At 37.9% G+C, this 19868-nt stretch overlaps 1 protein-coding gene across 1 annotated transcript in view; it reads right to left on the reverse strand.

Annotated features, from left to right (window-relative positions):
* Window positions 1–19868, reverse strand: part of DGKK (diacylglycerol kinase kappa) — a 178971-nt gene that overhangs the window by 23778 nt on the left and 135325 nt on the right. Inside the window, exons 9-12 of the mRNA XM_013990902.2 lie at window positions 16895–17078; window positions 16096–16204; window positions 15181–15320; window positions 14187–14268 (exon numbers count right to left, since the gene is read on the reverse strand). Coding sequence (XP_013846356.1) covers window positions 14187–14268; window positions 15181–15320; window positions 16096–16204; window positions 16895–17078 — 515 coding nt within the window. The remainder of the gene's footprint in view (window positions 1–14186; window positions 14269–15180; window positions 15321–16095; window positions 16205–16894; window positions 17079–19868) is intronic.

A 19868-nucleotide genomic window follows, 5' to 3' on the forward strand; every position in this document is an offset into this window, starting at 1 on the left:
ATTTGATTTCAGGTAGTCTGGATCTTTCTTTTCTTTTTAGGGCTGCCCCTGCAGCATATGGAAGTTCCCAGGCTAGGGGTTGAATGGAAGCTGCAGCTGCCAGCCCACACCACAGCCATGGCAACGCCAGATCCAATCTGCATCTGCAAACTATGCCACAGCTCACGGTAACACCAGATCCTTCACCCACTGAGCAAGTCCAGGGATCGAACCCACATCCTCATGGATACTAGTTGGGTTCTTATCCCATTGAGCTATAAGGGGAACTCCTAGTCTGGCTCTTAAGTCTGCTCTCCTAACCACAACTTATATGCATCCCTCTCCATCGCCCCCTATATTCAAACATCTACCAATTCCTGATGATCCTATCTCTTCAATAGGTTTTAAATATGTCCACCCACTTCTCCTTATCTCTATTACCACTTCACTAGTCCAGATCACCATCATCTTTTGTCTATACAATTACAGAACTGCCTATCTTTTTTTCCTTGTCTCTAGTCTTTGTTCCTTCAATTGTTTCTCCACATACCATGGGGATATTCTGCTTAAAACCTTTCTATTAGCTAGCAAACTAGATAGATGGATAGAAATGTGATTAAGAAAGTATAGTAAAATATTAATGGTAGAAAATATCAGTTAAAATTTCCTACTGTTTAAACATTTCATAATGGAATAAGAAAAATCCTCATGTATTTCTCATTGCTCTTAGGACAAAAGTTCAAACTTTTTTGGGGAAGAGATCAAGGTGGTGGATTAGGAGGACATAGAACTCATTTCCCCCCATGGTCACATCAAAAGTACATCTAAAATGTGGAGAAATTATCACAGAAAACTAAGTGGATACTGACAAAGAATTTTCAAAAACCGAGGCTGTAAGAAAGATGCACACAGAATTGAGTAGGAAGGGAAGAGAAGCAATCAGTTTGGAACCTGTGTCCCTGGGAGGAGACATAGAAGAGGGATGGGATTAAAAAGGCAGAAGCCTTTTTGGGGAGTGAGCAGTTCAAGCCACGTAATGGGCACCACAGCCCTTGGATCTGACACCAAACGACAAGTCCCCTTAGCTGGTTAGATTACCAGTGGGACTAATAGGAGGGCTGTAAGAAACCTAGACTCAGAGAGACTCAAATCAAGATGGTAGAGTATGAGAATATGAAACTCACTTTACCCCACGAACACATCAATATGTGCAACAGTTCTCTTTGAATACTAATAGGAAACTGGCAGAAAAACTCCTGTACAACCAAGACTGTAAGAAAGATGCGCTTGGAATCAGATAAGAAGGGAAGAGAACCAATGAAGTTGGGACCTGTTCCCCTAGGAGGAGACTCAGAGGAAAAGACAAACACCCACCCTGGGGAGTGAATAGCTTGAGCCACATATTGAGCACCCCAGCCCTGGGGTCGAACGCAGGGAATATAAGCCCTCTTGGCTGGTTGGAGAGCCGGTGGGATTCAGGAGGGCTGAGAAGCCTGACTATGCTCATGGAGAACCTGTGAATGTTAGCTAGCCTCCAAAGCAGGGCAGAAAGCGTGGATTAAAATACCCAGCTGGATGACTGGTCTCCTGTGATGACTCTGGTGTGTGCCCCAGCCTGAGCCAAACAAATGCTCCAACACCAGTTGCTTCACATAGAGCTCCACATTGGACTGAGGGCTGCCACAAGCAAGGAAGAAGCTTGGCTGTAAGATGCTATGATATAATCTATAGTGGAAAAAATCTGAAAAAGAATATATGTATATATCTGAATATATATAAAGAATATATTTTTATATATTCTGAATATATATAGAATATTTCTCTATATATCTGAATCACTTTGCTGTACACCTGAAACACTGTAAATCAGCTGTACTTAAATTTTTAAAAAGATGCTACAGTGGATCAAATCCTGAGTGGCATCCAAGCAGGGAAGGGGTGGCCATTACTGGCAATTGCACATATCAGAGGCAGACCAGATCTCTGATGGCAGCCAGACCACCACAGCTCATGCCTTGACCCCCCCGCCATGAACACCCACCCCAGCCTCTTTTGCTCCAGTACTGCTCTGCTCAGGTAAGGGTACCAGTGCTGGGAGAGGGAAGAGCACACACTTAAATGCATCAAGCAGATCTGACCTGAGCTTTAGGGCTTTTGATCCAGCAACTCAGGACTTGATCCTACTCCCAATAGGGCAGTGATGTCCACTGAGCAGAGGGAAAGCCCTGAATCACACTTGGCTCTGCCCTAGCACCTCTATCTCCAGCCTCACCTCCTACCAAGGTTTTACCTACCAGCACACCTGAAGAAAGGTGATTTTTACTCATATCACATCTAGATCTACCACAAAGCCACTGGGTACAAGCAGACTGCATAGGAACACTCCTACATAAGGACATCCCTTCAAGACCAGCATAGGTATTGACCTAATTTCATAGAGATAGAGAAAGATAAGCAAAATGAAAAGACAGGGGCCTTTGTCTCAATTGAAAGAGAGAGCGAAAAGCCCTGGAAAAACAATGAATGAAACGGAAATAATTTACTAGATAAAAATTTTAAAGCATTAGTAATAAGAAAGATAACTGAATTAGGGGAAAAATAGATGAACGCAGTGAGAGATTTAACAAGGAACTAGCAAATATAAAAGAACCAGTCAGAACTGAAAAATACAATAACTGAAAAAACACACTGGACGGAATTAACAGTGGACTAGGTGATACAGAAAAACACATAAGAGATCTGGAAGATAGAAAATGGAAATCACACAATCAGAATAGCAAAATCTATATATATATATTTCATATAATATTGGTCCCAGAAGAAGAGAGAGAGAAGGTGGTTGAAAATGTTTTAAATGAAATTATAGCTGAAAAGTTCCCATACCTAAGAAAGAAACAGATATCCAGATATAGGAAGTACAGAAGGTCCCAAATAAGATGAACCCAAACGGACCCATACCAAGACCCATCATAATTAAAGTGTCAAAAGTTAAAGAGAGGATTCTAAATGTAGCAAGGAAAAATAGTTAGTTACAAGGGGACCCCTGTAAGACCATCAGTTGATTTCTCTATAGAAACATTGTAGGCCAAAAGGGAGTGGCAAGATATATTCAAAATCTTGAAAGGGAAAAACCTGTAATGTAGGATACTCCACCCAGCAAGATTATCATTTAGAATAGGAGAGAGAAAGAACTTCTTAGACAAGCAGAAACTAAAATAAATGAGCAATACTAAACCTACTCTAAAAGAAATATTAAAGGGTCTTCTCTAAATAAAAAAGAAGAATCCATAGAAAAGGAAAATTCCCAAATAGGAAAGGCAAATATATAATAAGGATTTATGATAATTTAAATAAACAAGCACATAGATTAAAAGAAGAAAAAATGTAAAATCAATTATAAAGACAACAGTAAAGGGATAAGCATGAAGATATAAAATATGACTTAAAAAATAAAATGTTGGGGGGAGTAAAAATGTAGATCTTTTAGAATGTGTTTAAATTTAAATGACTATCAGATTAAATAAAGTAGATATAATTATGGGTCAACATATTTGAACCCCATGGAAACCACAGATCAAAAACCTTCAAAAGATAAACAAAAACCAAAAAGAAAGGAAATCAAGCATATTACTAAAGAAAATTGTTAAACTACAACACGAGAAACAAAAAAGAATAAACAGAGAACTACAAAAACAACTGGAAAGCAAGTAATAAAATGGCAGTTAAGTACATACCTATCAATAATTACTTTAAATGTCAGTAGACTAAATGTTCCAATCAGAAGACAGTGGGCTGACCAGATTAAAAAAGTCAGACCCTTCAATATGCTGCCTAAAAGGGAATCTATTCAGAGCTAAACACACATGGAATAAAGGTGAGGGGATAGAAAAAGATAATTAATGAAAACAAAAATGACAAAGTAGGGGTTAGCGATATTCATATAGGACAATATAGACTTTAAAATGAAGGCTATAATAAAAGACAAAGACAGAGAAGGGTATTATATAATGATAAAGGGATCAATACAAGAAGAAAATATTACACTTGTTAACATATATGCACCCCAAACAATAAGGTCCTACTATATAGCATGGAACTATATCAAATCTCCTGGGACAGAACATGATGGAAAATAATATCCTAAGAATGTATTTATGTATGAGTGAGTCATTTGCTGTAAAGCATAAATTGGCAGAACACTGTAAATCAACTATACTTTAATTAAAAAATATACACCCAATATAGGAGCACCTAAATATATAAAGCAAATACTGACAGACATAAAGGGAGAATTTGACAATAATACAATAATAGTAGAGGATTGTAACACTCCTCTGACGTCAATGGATATATCATCCAGACAGATAATAAGAAAATAGTGGACTTAAATGACACAATAGACTAGTTGGACATAATAGATATCTACAGGACATTCCATTCCCAAACAACAGGATACACATTCTTTTCAAGTGCATATGGAACGTTTTCCAGGATAGATCACATGCTCACATGCTAGGCAGTAAAAAAGCCTCAACAAATTTAAGAGGATAGAAATTATATCAAGTATTTTTGCATGTGTGTGACCAAAACAGTATGAAACTAAAAATCAACTACAGAAAGAAAAATAGGAAAAACATAAACACGTGGAGGCTAAACAACATGTTACTATAAAACTAATGGGACAATGATGAAATCAAAGAGGAAATCAGAAAATACCTCAAGAAAAATGAAAATACAAATATAACTTTCCAAAATCTATGGGATGCAGCAAAAGCAGTTCTAAGAGGGGAGTTCGTACCAATACAGGCCTTCCTCAAGAAACAAGAAAAATCTTAAAAAAACAAGAGTTAGAAAAAGAAGAACCTACTACCTAAAAGAGTTAGAAAAGAACAAATAAAGCCCACAGTCAGCAGAAGGAAGGAAATGATAATATCAGAGAGAAAATAAATAAAATAGAGACAGAAAAAGCAATAGAAAAGATCAGTGAAACCAAGAGCTAGTTCTTTGAAAAGATAAATAAAATTGACAAAACTTAAGCCAGGCTTACCAAGGAGAAATGAGAGAGGACCCAAATAAACAAAGTAAGAGATGAAAGAGGAGAAATAAAAGCCAATACTACAGAGATACAAAAAAAAAAAAATCAGATTATGAGCAGTTATATGCCAATGTATTGGAAAACTAGAAAAAATGAACACATTTCTAGAAAAATTCAGACTCAGTCAAGAAGAAACAGGAGTTCTCTGGTGGCCTAGCAGTTAAGAATTGAGTGTGGTCACTGCTGTCACTCAGGTTTGATCCTGGCCTGGGAACTTCTGCATGCTATGGGTACAAATAACCAAAACAAACGAAAAACAACAACAACAAAAACCCCAGACAATTTGAACAGACTGATCACTACTACTAAAGTTGAATTTGTAATAAAAAAAACTTCCAGCAAACAACAGTCCAGGACCAGACAGCTTCAGAGAGGAATTCTAACAAACATGTAAAGAAGAGCTAATACTGATCCTTCTTAAACTATTCTCAAAAATCGAAGAGGAAAGAACACTCCCAAATTTATTCTAAAAAACCGCCATTACCATGATACCAAAACCAGACAAAGAAGCTACTGAAAATTTATAGGCCAATATCTTTGATGAATATAAATGCAAAAATCCTTAAAATATTAACAAACTGAATCCAACAATATGTAAAAAGGATATACACTAAGATCAACTTGGATTTATTCCAGGGTCATGAGGGTAGATCATATTAATTGATTTGGCTACAAATCAATTAATATGATACATGAGTTTAATGAAAGGAAGGATAAAAATCATGTGATCATCTCAATAGATGCATAAAAAGCATTTGACAAATTTCAACATCCATTATAAAAATTCTCACCCAAAGTGGGTATAATAGAGGGAATATATGTCAACATAATTAAGGCCATTATGATAAACCTATAGCCAATATCATACCAACAGTGAAAAGCTGAAAGTCTTCCCACTAAATTTAAGAACAAGACAAAGATGCTAACTCTCAGAAAGTTCTAGCCACAGCTTTCAGAGAAGTACAAGAAATAAAAGGCATTCATTTTGGAAGAGGTAAAACTGTCACTATTTGCTGATGAAATGATCTTTATATAGAGAACTCCAAAGTCTCCATCCCCAAATATTAGGGCTAATAAATGAATTCACCAAGGTTGAAGAATACAAGATTAATATGCCAAAATCTGTTGCATTTCTATACACTCATAATGAGCTATCAGAAAAAGACAGCAAGAAAGCAATCCTGTTTAAAATCACATAAAAAAATACCTAGGAATAGACTTAACTAAGGAGGTGAAAGACCTATAATCTGAACAGCGTAAAACATTGATGAAAGAAACTGACGATGACTCAAAGAAATGGTAAGATATCCCATGCTCTTAGATTGGAAGAATTAATATTGTTAAAAATGGCCATTCTACCCAAAGTAATCTACAGATTTAATACACTCCCTATCAAAATACCTATGATATTTTTCATAGAACTAGAAAATAAAAACCCATATAGAACCACAAAAGACTGAAATTGCCAAAGCCATCTTGAGAAAAAGAACAAAACTAGAGGTATAACCCTCCTGAGACTTCAGAATATACTACAAAGCAATAGTAATCAAAACATCATGGTATTGGCAGAAAAACAGACACATAGATCGATGGAGCAGAAACGGAACTGGAAATAAACCTATGCACCTATGGTCAATTAATTTATGACAAAGGAGGCAAGAATATAATGGAGAAAATACAGTCTCTTCATCAAGTGGTACTGGGAAAACTGGATGGCTACATGTAAAACAATGTGACTAGAACATTCCCACAGACCATATACAAAAATAAATTCAAAAAGTGGTTCAGGAGTTCCCATCATGGCTCAGTGGATAATGAATCCGACTAGGAACCATGAGGTTGCAGGTTCGATCCCTGGCCTTGCTCAGTGGGTTAAGGATCTGGTATTGCCAGGAGCTGTGGTGTAGGTTGCAGATGTGGCTCAGATCCCACATTGCTGTGGCTCTGGCATAGGCCAGAAACTACAGCTCTGATTAGACCCCTAGCCTGAGAACCTCCATATGCCATGGGTGTGGCCCTAGAAAAGACAACAACAACAACGAAGCCAAAAAAGTGGTTCAAAGACCTAAATGTAAGACATAACACCATAAAACTCCTAGAAAAGGACATAATCAGACAACCCTTTGACAAAAATCATATTTTTTGGGTCAGTCTTCTAAGGAAAAGGAAATAAAAACAAAAATAGATAGGACCTAATTAAACTTAAAAGCCTTTGCATAGCAAAGGAATCCATTAATAGGATAAAAAAATTATGAAAGTGGAGAAAATATTTGTAAATCATGTGGCTGACAAAGGGTTAATATACAAAATATACAAGCAGGTCATACCACTCAATATCAAAAAAAGAAACAACCCAATCAAAAACTGAGAAGAGTTAAATAGACATTGTCCTGAGGAAGACATAAATATGGTTAACAGGAACAGGAAAAGATGCTCAACATTGATAATTATTAAAGAAATGCAAATCAATACAACAATGAGCGATCACCTCACATCTGTCAGAATGGATATCACCAAAAAGTCTATAAATAAGAAATGGTGGTGAGAATATGGAGAAAAGGAACTCTAGTAAACTGTTGGTGGGAATGTAAATTTGTGTGGCCACTACGGAAAACAGCATTTCCTCAAAAAACTAAAATAGAACTACCATATGATCTAGCAATTCTACTCCTGGTTATATATCCAGAAAAAAAAAAATGGAAACGCTAATTCAAAAAGATATATACATCCTAGTTTTCATAGCAGCACTATTTAAAATAGCCAAGACATGGAAGCAACCTAAGTGCCTATCAACATATGATTGGATTAAGACAAACACACACACACACACACACACACACACGGGAATATTAGCTATTAAAAAGAATGAAATCTTCCCATTTGGAGCAATGTGGATGGACCTAGAGAATATTATGCTTAGTTAAATATATCAGACAAAGAAAAAATACTGTATGATATCACATATTTAGAATCTAAAAATATATAAATGGATATATATATATACATATATATGAATGGAAACAGACTTACAGATGATAGGAAGCAAACTTGTGCTTACCAAAGGAGAGAGGGAGAAATTAGAGATACGGGATTAACAGGTAGAAAATACTATATATAAAATAGACAAGCAACAAGGATATACTGTATAGTACATGGAATTACACACATTATCTTGTAATGCCTATAATAGAGTATAATTGCAAAAATACTGAATCACTATGCCATACACCTGAAACTAATATAATATTGTAAACCAATTATATAATTTTTTTTTTCTTAAAGAAGTGGGTATCTAAAGGAAAGGAAAAATCCCACTAGTCCAGGCAAATACATGGTAAATGCTAAGGAATAACCACTTAAATAAGCTAGTACAAAGAGTAAAAGAAGAAAAATTGTAAAATCAACTATAAATACCATAGTCAGTAAAGGGATAAACATGAAGATGTAAAATGTGACATCAAAATACAAAGTATGGGAGAAGAGAGTAAAAATGTAGCTCTTTTAGAATGTGTTTGAACTTAAAGGGCTATCTGTTTAAAACAAATAGTTATCATTATAGGTGAACATATATGAACCCCATAGTAACCAAAAATCAAAACTCTATAATAGATTTACACACAAAAAAGAGAAAGGAATAAAAAAAATAACACTATAGTCATCAAATCAAAGGGAAGAAAAAATATAAAGGAATAAATAAGAATGACAATCCCCCAAAACAGTCTTCAATTTCACTGCTGGGTATATATTCAAAGAAAATGAAAACACTAATTTGAAAAGGTAAGTGCACCCCAATGATCATAGCAGAGCAATTTACAATAGCTAAGATATGGAAGCAACCTAAGTGTTCATCAATAGATGAGTGGATAAAGATGTGGTGTATGAGTACACACACATACACAATGGAATACTACTCAGCTGCCATTTGCCACAATGTGGATGGACCCTGAGGGTATTATGCTTAGTGAAATAAGTCAGAATAAGACAAAGACTCTATTTTATCACTTATATGTGAATTGTGAAAAAATTAATTTATATTTAAAAAACAGAAACAGACTCACAGGTGTAGAGAACAAACTAGTGACTAGCAGTGTAGAAGGATGAGGAGGGGCAAGATAGGGGTATTGGACTCAAAGATACAAAGCACTATGTATAAAATAAATAAGAAAGTTGGATATATTGTACAGCAAACAAATAAACATAGACTCCTCTAGTGCAGAGCACATATACACTTGCTTATTCTTGAGACAAGGCAGAAAAAAGCAGATTGAAACTGAATGAGACTCTGAATGATGTCCTGCAACCACTCTGGCACAGGCCCAGCCTGAGCCAAGTGCCCATTCTACCCTACCTACTTCACAATAGCTGTTCTACACTAGGGTTAGAGCTGATGTGGCTGAAGAGAGTGCTCAGATGTGAGGTACTATACCAAGACAAATGAAAATGGAAATACAATTTTACAAAACCTATGGGATGCAGCAAAAGAAGTTCTAAGAGGAGTTCATACCAATAAATGCCTTCCTCAAGATAAGAAAAATCTTGAATAAATAACTTATCCTACAACTCAAAAGAGTTAGAAAAAGAACAAAGCCTAAAGTCAACAGAAGGAAGGAAACAATAATATTAAAGTGGAAATAAATAAGAGATCCAAAAAACAATAGAAAAGATCAATGAAACCAAGAGCTGGTTCTTGGAAAAGATAAGTAAAATTGACAAACCTTTAGCCAGGCTCACCAAGAAGAAAAGAAAGAGGACCCAAATTAAATAAGAAATGAAAGAGGAGACATAACAACCAATACCAAAAAGATACAAAAAGTCATAAAATATACAATGAACAGTTATATGCCAATGATTTGGAAAACCTAAAAGAAATAGACACATTTCTAGAAACGTAATCTTCCAAGACTGAATCAGGAAAAAATAGACAGTCTGAACAGACAGATGACAAATTCAACTTCACTGATAGTAGTGAAGTTGAATTTGTAATAAAAAAATACTCCCAGTAGACCAAGGTCCATGACTGGGTGGCTTCACAGGGGGGTTATACCAAACATATAAAGAAGAGCTAATATATATATTCAAACTAGTCCCAAAAATTGAAGAGGAAGGAACACCTCCAAATTCATTCTATGAGGACACTATTATACTGATAACAAAACTAGACAAAGACACCATGAAGAAAGAAAATTACACACCAATCTTTGATGAATATATATGCAAAAATCCTCAAAAATATTAGCAAACTGAATCCAATAATATATAATCATATACCATGATTAAGTTGGATTTATTCTAGGGATGAAAAGATGGTTTAGTAGTCATAAATCAATCAATGTGATACACCATATTAAAAAAAGCCAGGGAAAAAATCACATGACCCTCTCTATGGATGCAAAAAAATCATGTGACAAAATTAAATACCCATTTATGATAAAAACTCCCATCAAAGTGGGTATAGAGGGAATATATCTCAACATAAATTAAGGCCATTATGACAAACCCACAGACAACATCATACTCAGTGGTGAAAAGCTGAAAACCTTTTCTCTAAAATTAGGAACAAGAGGAGTTCTTGCTGTGGTGCAGTGGGTTAAAAATCCGACTGCAGCAGTTTGGGTTCAATCCCCAACCCAGTGCAGTAGATTAAAGGATTTGGAGTTGCCACAGCTGTGGCGTAAGTCACAGCTGCAGCTTGGATTCAGTCTCTGGCCTGGGAACTTCCATATGCTACAGTTGCAGCCATTAAAAATAAATAAATAAATAATATAATAAAATCAGGAAGAAGACATGGATACCCACTCTTGATACTTCTATTTAACATATTATTGGAATTCCTGGCTATGAGAATCAGAGAAGAAAAAAAAATAAAAGGCATCCAAATTGGAAAGGAAGGAGTAAAACTGTCACAATTTGCAGATGACATGATACTATATATAGAGAACTCTAAATTGTCTACCAAAAAGCTATTAGAATTAATAAAGTAATTCAGTAAAGTTGTAGGGTACAAGATTAGTATACAGAAATCTGTTGCTTTCCTATACACTAATAATGAACTATCAGAAAAAGACAGCAAGAAAACAATCCTGCTTAAAAATCACATCAAAAAGAATAAAATACCTAGGAATAAACTTAACCAAAGGAGGTGAAAGACCTATACTCTGAAAATGATAAAACCTTATTGAAGGAAATTGAGGATGATACAATGAAATGGAAGGATATCCCATGTTTATGGATTGGAATAATTAATACTGTTTAAAATATCCCTAGTACTTGAAGTAATCTATAGACTTAATGAAATCTCTGTGAAAATACCCAGGATGTCTTTCACAGAACTAGAAAAAAATAATGCTAAAATTTATATGGAACCACAAAAGAACCAGAATTGCCAAAGCCATCTTGAGGGAAAAGAATAGAGTGGAAAGTATCACACTCCTTGACTTAAGACTATACTACAAAGCTACAGTCATCAAACAGCATGGTACTCGCACAAAATAGAAACAGAAATCAATGGAATAGAACAGGGAGTTCAGAAATAAACCCTCACTCTTGTGGCCAGTTAATACACAACAAAGGAAGCAAGAATATACAATGGAGAGAATATTGTCTCTTCCATAAATGGTATTGGGAATACTGGACAGCCACATGTAAAAGAATAAATTCAAAATGGAATAAAGACTTAAATGTGAGACCTGAAACCATAAAAATCCTAGAAGAGAACATAGGCTGTATAATCTTTTCATAAATTGTAGCATTATTTTTTGGATCTGCCTCAAGTCAAAAGAAACAAAATTAACAAATGGGGTCTAATTTAACTTAAAGATTTTTGCACAGCAAAGGAAACTTGACAAAATGAAAAGACAGAACCTACTGAATGAGAGAAAATATTCATATATGGTATGACCAATAAGGGGTTAATACCCAAAATATATAAACAGCCCATACAACTCAATATCAAAAAAGGACATGCAGGGAGTTCCTGCCATGGCTCAGTGGTTAATGAATCTGACTAGCATCCATGAGGACTCAGGTTTGATCCCTGGCCTTGCTCAGTGGGTTAAGGATCTGGTGTTGCCATGAGTGGTGCAGGTCACAGATACAGCTCAGATCCTGTGTTGCTATGGCTGTGGCATAGGACGGCAGCTATGGCTCAGATTCAACCCCTGGCCTGGGAACCTCCCTAAACAGCAAAAAAAAAAAAAAAAAAAAAAAAAAAAAAGCCAAACATGAAAATGAAATCCCTATGAAAATTAAATACTGATTAAAAATGGGCAGAAGGTCTGAATAGATGTTTTTCCAAAAAAGATATACAGATGGACAACAGGCACATGAAAAGATGCTCATCATCACTAATCATTAGATAAATGCAAATCAAAACCACAATGAGATACTACTTCACACCTGTCAGAATAGCTATCATCAAAAAGAGCTATAAGTATTTGTGAGGATTTTGAGAAAAGGGAACTCATAATAGACTGTTGCTGGGAATGTAAATTGGTTTAGGCACTATAGAAACAGTATGAAACAGTATGAAAGTTTCTCAAAAAACCAAAATTGGAACTACCATATGACTCAGAAATTCCACTCCTAGGAATGTATCTGAAGAAATGAAAGCACTTATGGGAAAGATACATGTACCCCAGTGTTATTAGCAACATTATTTACAATGACCAAAATATGGAAGCAACCTATATATATGTCAATAGATGAATGGATAAAGATGTAGTGCGTGTATTTGTGTGTGTATACACTTAGTGGGATATTATTCAGCCATAGAAAGAAAGAAATTCTGCTATTTGCAACAATGTGGATGGATCTAGAGGGTATTATGCTTAGTGAAATAAGTCTAAAATTATGTTGTGAGCCACATGGGAAGTCCAAATAAGTCTAAAATAAAAAGACAAATACTCTACGTTATCACTTATGTGTAGTATTTAAAAAATAAAAAAGATAAAAAATTTAAAAAGGATGAATATTATAAAAACAGAAATGGATTCAGAGATATAGAGAACACACTGGTGCTTACCAGTGGGGAGAGGGAAGGTGAGAAAGGCACGTTAGGGGTGTGGGATTAAGAGATATAAATTACTCTGTATAAAATAAAAAAGCCATAACGATATGTTGTATAGCACAGGGAAATGTAGCTATTATTTTGTAATTACTTAAAGTTTAAATAACAAAAAATATTGAATCACTATGTTGTATACCTAAGAGTAATACCGTAAATCAACTACACTTAAATTTTCTTAAAAAAGTTTAAACTTCCTGCTATAGTTTACCAAGCCCTTTCTGGCCTGGCCCCTGATTACTTTTCCAACCTCATCTTTGGTTACTTCCCCTATATACACACTCCCTGGCCCCTATGCCTTAGGCATTATGAATGCATTTATGTTCTATGACTATTCCATGCTCTCCTTTTCCTTTGTAACAACACATACTGTTCCATCTAGAACAGGCTTCTTCTTACTTATCCTGATTAACTCCCTCTGGTCCTGGAATCTCTTTTGAAATGACTCTTCTGAGAAGTTTTCCATGATCTCCACCAGACCGAGTTAGGTATACCTGCTGAGTCTTCCTATTCTCCTCTATTTCCTTATGTGCTAACACTCATACTACTTTAGTAAACTATTTTTCTAGCACTGCAAGTTGACTATGGGCTCTATGACAGTATGGACTGTGTCATTCTTCTTTATCAATTTAGCATAAGAATGGCTCCTCAAACAGTATCTCATGCATTATAGTTAATCTATAGTTTCCATATATATATTATGAGTGAATGAACAAGTAAATGGCTGACTGAATTATCTCCCCAATACCTAACACATTTTTTGGTAAATAACTGCTGATTGAAATGTCCTCATTCCTCAGTGACCTCATCCTCATCAAGCCTATGGAAAATACAAAAGTTTCTCTCTGGGTTTTGCCTATTATTTCAATGTGTAATAAAGACGTCGGGGAATTCCTTTGTGGCTTAGAGGTTTAAGGATCTGGTATCCCTGCAGCGGCTTGGGTTGCTGCTGTGGCGTGGGTTCAACCCCTGGCCAGGGAGCTTCCAGATGCTATGGGCATGGCCAAAAAATAAAGATGTTGGTCTGAATTGTAGCTAAGTAGTAGTTACCTCAAATCGGGGTACATCCATTTCAACTTGTCCTCTTAGCAATGGGGTTTGTCTGGGAGTCTCACGGATCATTACACTCCATCTGAAATAAAGTTTAAAGACAGATATTTAGGGCTCTGTTTCTTCAGTGGCTGGCATCAATGATTCATATGTCATGAAAGAGGTCAAAATGTTTATGTGGTGAGCAGTGATGAGTTATAGGGGATGCCCAAGTTATCTCAGGTCACCTGACTGCAAGGTATTCCCCAAGAGGGTCCTCTGCCTCATGACTTTTCAAGGCAATGTGATGGGAGGATTCCCACCATGGGGTTCTCAGAGAGCAGTGCTTCTCAAGGAGTGGTAACTAGCAAGATCACCTGAGGTGCTTTTGTAAAATGCATATACCAAGGCCATACCCAAGACCTACTAAATAAAAGCATTTGTGGTAGGGCCCAGCTTGGTACCTTGAAAAAGCTCCCCGGGATATCCTTATGAGCAGCCACAAATCAAATAATATGCCCCCACATAGAAAGTCTTTCTTCTCAGAAGATTGGAGGGCAATAATCTCTCTTCCCTGGGGCACAGATAATCTAGGCCAATTGTTTAAGAGCCCCCCCCCTTTTGGAGTTTCTTTGAGAACCCAATGAAACTGTAGAATAATTTCTCTACTATCCTAGAACAGAAAGATGGAAACTTTCCCAAGGAAAAAATATGCAGACATAGATAATTAGCTATGCAATTTGAAGGAGCTTTATGGAACACTTGAAATTTACCAGTGGGGGCTCCTGCTCTAGGATCTTTTAAGTTTGAGGAGGGGCTTCGGTGATGTTTATAGGCTACATTGTAGACCCTGGCTTCTTAATAGACAAGGTCCCCCAAATATCCCTGCACTGAAGCCAGAAAGGCAGTGAGGCTCTGTGAGGGAGTTTAGAACATTCCTGATTGAGATGACATAAGTGGGAGTAACTGGCATGGGACTGGAAAGCCACAACAACCTGATCTTTCAGCCACTCACCTGTCTAGAATCCTCACGCTAGCTTGCTCCACTCTGTTGAGGATGTTCAGAGGTGACTTGTTTCTGTTCCAGAACGCACCCCAGCCTAGGACACGGGCCAGATCATTACCGGTTCCAAGCGGGATGACTGCCAGCTGACACTGCAAGAACAAAAACCAGACATCCTTTTCAGACAATCCTACCAAGATGCACCCATAAAAGAAACAAGGGGGCGCTATTTGGGAAAGAATAAGGTCTCAAAGCCAGTGGCAATAAGGGACTCATGATTTTAGGAAGCATAATAGGAAGATGTTTGAAACTGAGTGAAATTTTTCTCTAAGGAGTTGGGTCCCACTCTTGGCAATACAGAATCAACTCAGTAAGGGGAAAAGTTGCTGGGATATGTCAACCTGTATAGCCATGCTTATAAAGGAGAAATACGGCCACACATTTCTATCTAAGCTGGGCCCAGGAGGTGAGGTGCCTCAAGTAGACAAAGCTATTGCAGCCAGAAGAGCAGGAGGCTCCTTGCATAGGGGGTAAGGTAAAAAAACATTTTTGCTACTCTTGAGACTCAGGGAAGAAAACCAGTGGCCTCAGGAGGGCTAGGAAATTGGGGGCTGAATGCTGCCTGATGCCACTTTTTTTTTGGCTTGCTTTCCTCCCCTTTAAATATTCACTTTGGGGCTTGGGGGATAGAGCACTGCTCATCTTTTCCTGCTAACTTCCTCACTTCTCCTTTCCACAGATAGAACACCAGAAAATGGTATAGGTGTGCAGGCTTAGATCGGGAATCTACCAGTCAGGTTGACTATGAAACCAGTGGGAAATGGATATTTTCCAAAGGAGATTAAAGCCCAGGGACCTCTTGGGATAAGTAGCTCCACACCCCTAGTCTCTCTAGCAATGGGTAAATTAAGTCAGCTAGAGACTCACCCGTTCATTTAATTCAAAGGCATCAATCAGAGACAGGACCCAGCTCACGCTGCCATCGCCACCACAAACCACGATGCGAAAACGAGCAAAGTTCTTGAACATGCAGAGCCTGGAAAGGAAGAGGTGGAAAGGGAGTTATTTCATGAACTGATGAATTTTATAACTTCCCTACAATATGCCAGGAGCTAAGGACCGCTGCTTCTGCACCCTACTATCAGGCTACCTGGCATCTTTCCCTTAACTGGAGCTCTCTGTGTACCTAAGATCACAGGCAATCTGGAGATCAGGCCTTCCCTCAACCCACACTCTTCTTTGCCCAACCATGTTCTGAAAGCTACTAGTCAGCCAAATCTATTTGTTGAGGCCCAGAAGAATGCTTTGCACAGTTGCCAGGGCTGAACAGTCAGATGGGCCCCAAAGAAAACAGGCCTGTAGTAGAAACATATCTATTTGGCCTCAGGAAAAATTGAGTGACAGGAAAGGTAGAGGGCAATATCCACTTGCCTCCTCCTCTGAAGTCAGGAGACACAGTTTTTACTTCTTCTAATCAGAAAAGGTGAAACCAATCTGAGGGCAGGACATAGGCTTGGAAGAATTTCTGGGAGAGGGCTAAAAGTCCTCTAACCAGCCAACTCAAAATGCTCTGGATTTGTATTTGTGTCCTAACTTGAGATCATAGATCTTTCCTGCCCAGATACGACAACTAATTCTAGGAAGCCTATTCTAGTCTAGAATATATATGGAGCCGGGGGTCCCTTCTATATACTCAACTATATTATATCCCTTAACCAAGGCTTACCCGGCTTCTGGTCCACCCTTCGACAGGTCAAACACTTGAGACGGGTTGAGGTATTGCTTGAATTTCCGGAGGAAGACGATCCCCTGGTGATCGCCGCTTTTTGAGTTGATGAAGATGAGAAGGGGGCATGAACAGGCTGAAGACCAATCAAGATTCCAGAAGTCTGAAGATACTACTAATTGGCCTAATATATGCACACAACAGAGAAAAAAGGGAAAAAAAGCAAAGGGCCGTTGAGATGGAAGCAAAATACACCTTAACATCAAATTTTGCAGACTTTGTAAAAAGCAGCTTTATTGAGGCATCACTGATATCCAAAGAACTGCACATATTTAACGTGTACAATTTAATGAGTTTAGACATAGTCAAATACCCATGATATCACACCACAAAGTAATAGAAGTCCAACACTTCCCACAGCTCCCTTGTACCTCTGATACAGGAAGAGAGGGGAAGTCGGGATGCAGCCCCAAGGAACTTTTATTTTAAAAAAAGCCAACAAAAGCTGGTCTTTGGCCCAGCTGCTGCCAGGCAACCAATATTTGCTGAGCAACTACTACATGCCAATCATCATGTGAGATACTGCTAGGTGTCTAGCTCTTGCCCTCAAGCTGGGGAGACAGATTCATACACAAGAGTATATTGGAACACAAGAACAAGAAAATTGCCACCATAACCAGAGATCAATAAAATCTCAAGGGGAAACTGAGGAAGGAGAAGGCTGAGAGCCTAGGAGGAGGATCAGCATGCCAACTAGTCCTTTCTCTGCCAGAGATAGCTCGGTTCTCACACTGAGAAGATATCAGGTCTGGAGAGATGAGGAGGAAAGACTGTCTTTCAGCCAGGAGCTAATGACAGAACATATCAATGTAGGGTAAAGTTTGGAGCTTTAATCACTCCTCTAAGGCTCTGGCAGAGCAATCTAAGTCATCACACCAACTTCCAGAGGAAACAAGTCTACAGGGAGATTGTCTGGACAGGAGAGAAGCTTTTAATAATCCCCAACACTGAAGTTCCCCATAGAGAAGTGGAGTTACAGCAGTCTAAATTGCCAAAGCCTGCCAGCTCATGCCGAGTCGTAGGGCCTGTTGGCAGGGAGACAGGCAGTGAGCAATGGTCTCATAGGAGATGCTAGGCAAATTGTAAGCCCCCCAAACCTCTAAGCTTGTGGCTTGCCAGAGATGCCCCAGCAAAAATAAATTCAAAGGAGAAAAAGCATATGGCTAGCTCCTGAGTGGTGTGGGATGGGGGTGGGGGGGGAGGTGGGTAAAAATGTCCCATTTATTGTAGCCTGGGTGAAAGGGAGCCTCAAGGAAGACTGCTGACTTAAGCAGATTTTGTGGCTGTTTTGCCTGGAAAAATCTAAAGCAGGCTTCCTCTGTGGGCCAATTTCTACTCATTGGCCATTAGAGCTTGAAGGTATCCTGAGCCAGCTAGCCTGTTATGTACCAAACTCTCAGGGCTTGCCAGGGTTCAGTGCTACAAGCGGAGTCTGCTCTGTCCTTTCAGTAGCATAACTTGGAAGTAGTTACTCTCCCTGATCATGTTACCCTGTTCTAACATTTTCTTTTTCTTTCTTTTTCTTTTTTTTACAAAAGGTAACCTATTAACACAATGGTAGTTAAGACATTTGTTCATTCACTCAACAAATATGTATTGAGGGCATTCTCTGTGCCTTTTTCTGTCCTTGTTATGTCCTATCTGTCACTGACAAGATAGAAACAATATTTACTCTTATGGAACTTATATTCTAATGGAGTGATACATACCATAGCAAATAAACATAGAAAATAATGCGCTATGAAGAAAGATAAGGCAAGAAAGGGGGATGGAGACTGAAGGGGGTGTTATTTTAGATAGGGTATTCAGGGATGGCTTCTCTGGGGGAGATATTTGAGATGAGATGGGAATGAAGTGAGCAATGCAGATATCTGGGGGAAAAGTTTTCTGGGAGGAGCAGGAGGGAGAATAAGAAGTCACCTAGACAAAGTGGACTACATGGGATGTCTGGGGACAGTGAAGAGAAGAGCATGGCAGCTGTGGAGTGAGAGAGGGAGAGAGTGATAGGACATGAGATCAGAGAGGTGACAGGGACCAGATAAAATAAGATGTTAGAGGAAGCAGTTCAAACTGTTCAGTATGGAATTGAAACCTTAGGGGTTAGGTCTTCAGATACATGAAGAAAATAGTCAAAAGATGGTATCTTTTTATGTGCTTGTTCCCCTACCAACCAACAGCATAGGCCTCAAGTCATGGCCTGGACAGTTTTACCTCTCCTTTGTCTTAGAACCTGATTCTGCTTGTGTTTCCCTTCCTTACTAAAGGGATCATCCTTGCTGGAATATAGCAATGTTAGGCAGATTCCTAACCAGGTAAGTGATTCTGCCCATAGCATTGCTTTTGAATGGGCTGATGTTAATTGTAAGGGAATGTCCTGTACTATTCAAATTGTTGCTTAAATTGCTAAGCAATTCAAACAAAAACAGAGAAGGCCAGCTTTTCAACTTTGAAGCTGGAGGGAAAGCCACTGAATGACAGAATCAAGATTGAAAAATGACCTTAACAAGCAGCTGGGTCAAAGTCAACAAACTGAAAAAGGGATAAATGTGAATCTTGGCCTTTAGGCTCAAAGACATAAATTGCAGCAGAACAGGACAGTAGGAACTTGCTTTGGCAGCATCAAGTGTGAAAAGGGCTTAGGGGATTTACTTGACTTTAAGCTCCAGATGAGTCAAAAGCCCAAAAGAGCCTTTCAAAAAAGAAGCTCATTCTTCTTTGAGCTATATTAATATAATCACAGTACCCAAAACCAAGGAGCCAGCAGTCCCTCTCAAATTGTTGGGTTCATACCACAGAAGGATGTTGAATTAGCATAAGGTTGTATTTTAAAATCTTCTTTTACAAATGTTAACTCATTTAACCATCATAATGCACCAACTTTTACTCTCTGTTGGCAGAAAACAAATGATACATG

The sequence above is a fragment of the Sus scrofa genome, chromosome X, assembly GCF_000003025.6.
Source record: "Sus scrofa isolate TJ Tabasco breed Duroc chromosome X, Sscrofa11.1, whole genome shotgun sequence".
Classification (NCBI taxonomy): Eukaryota; Metazoa; Chordata; class Mammalia; order Artiodactyla; family Suidae; genus Sus; species Sus scrofa.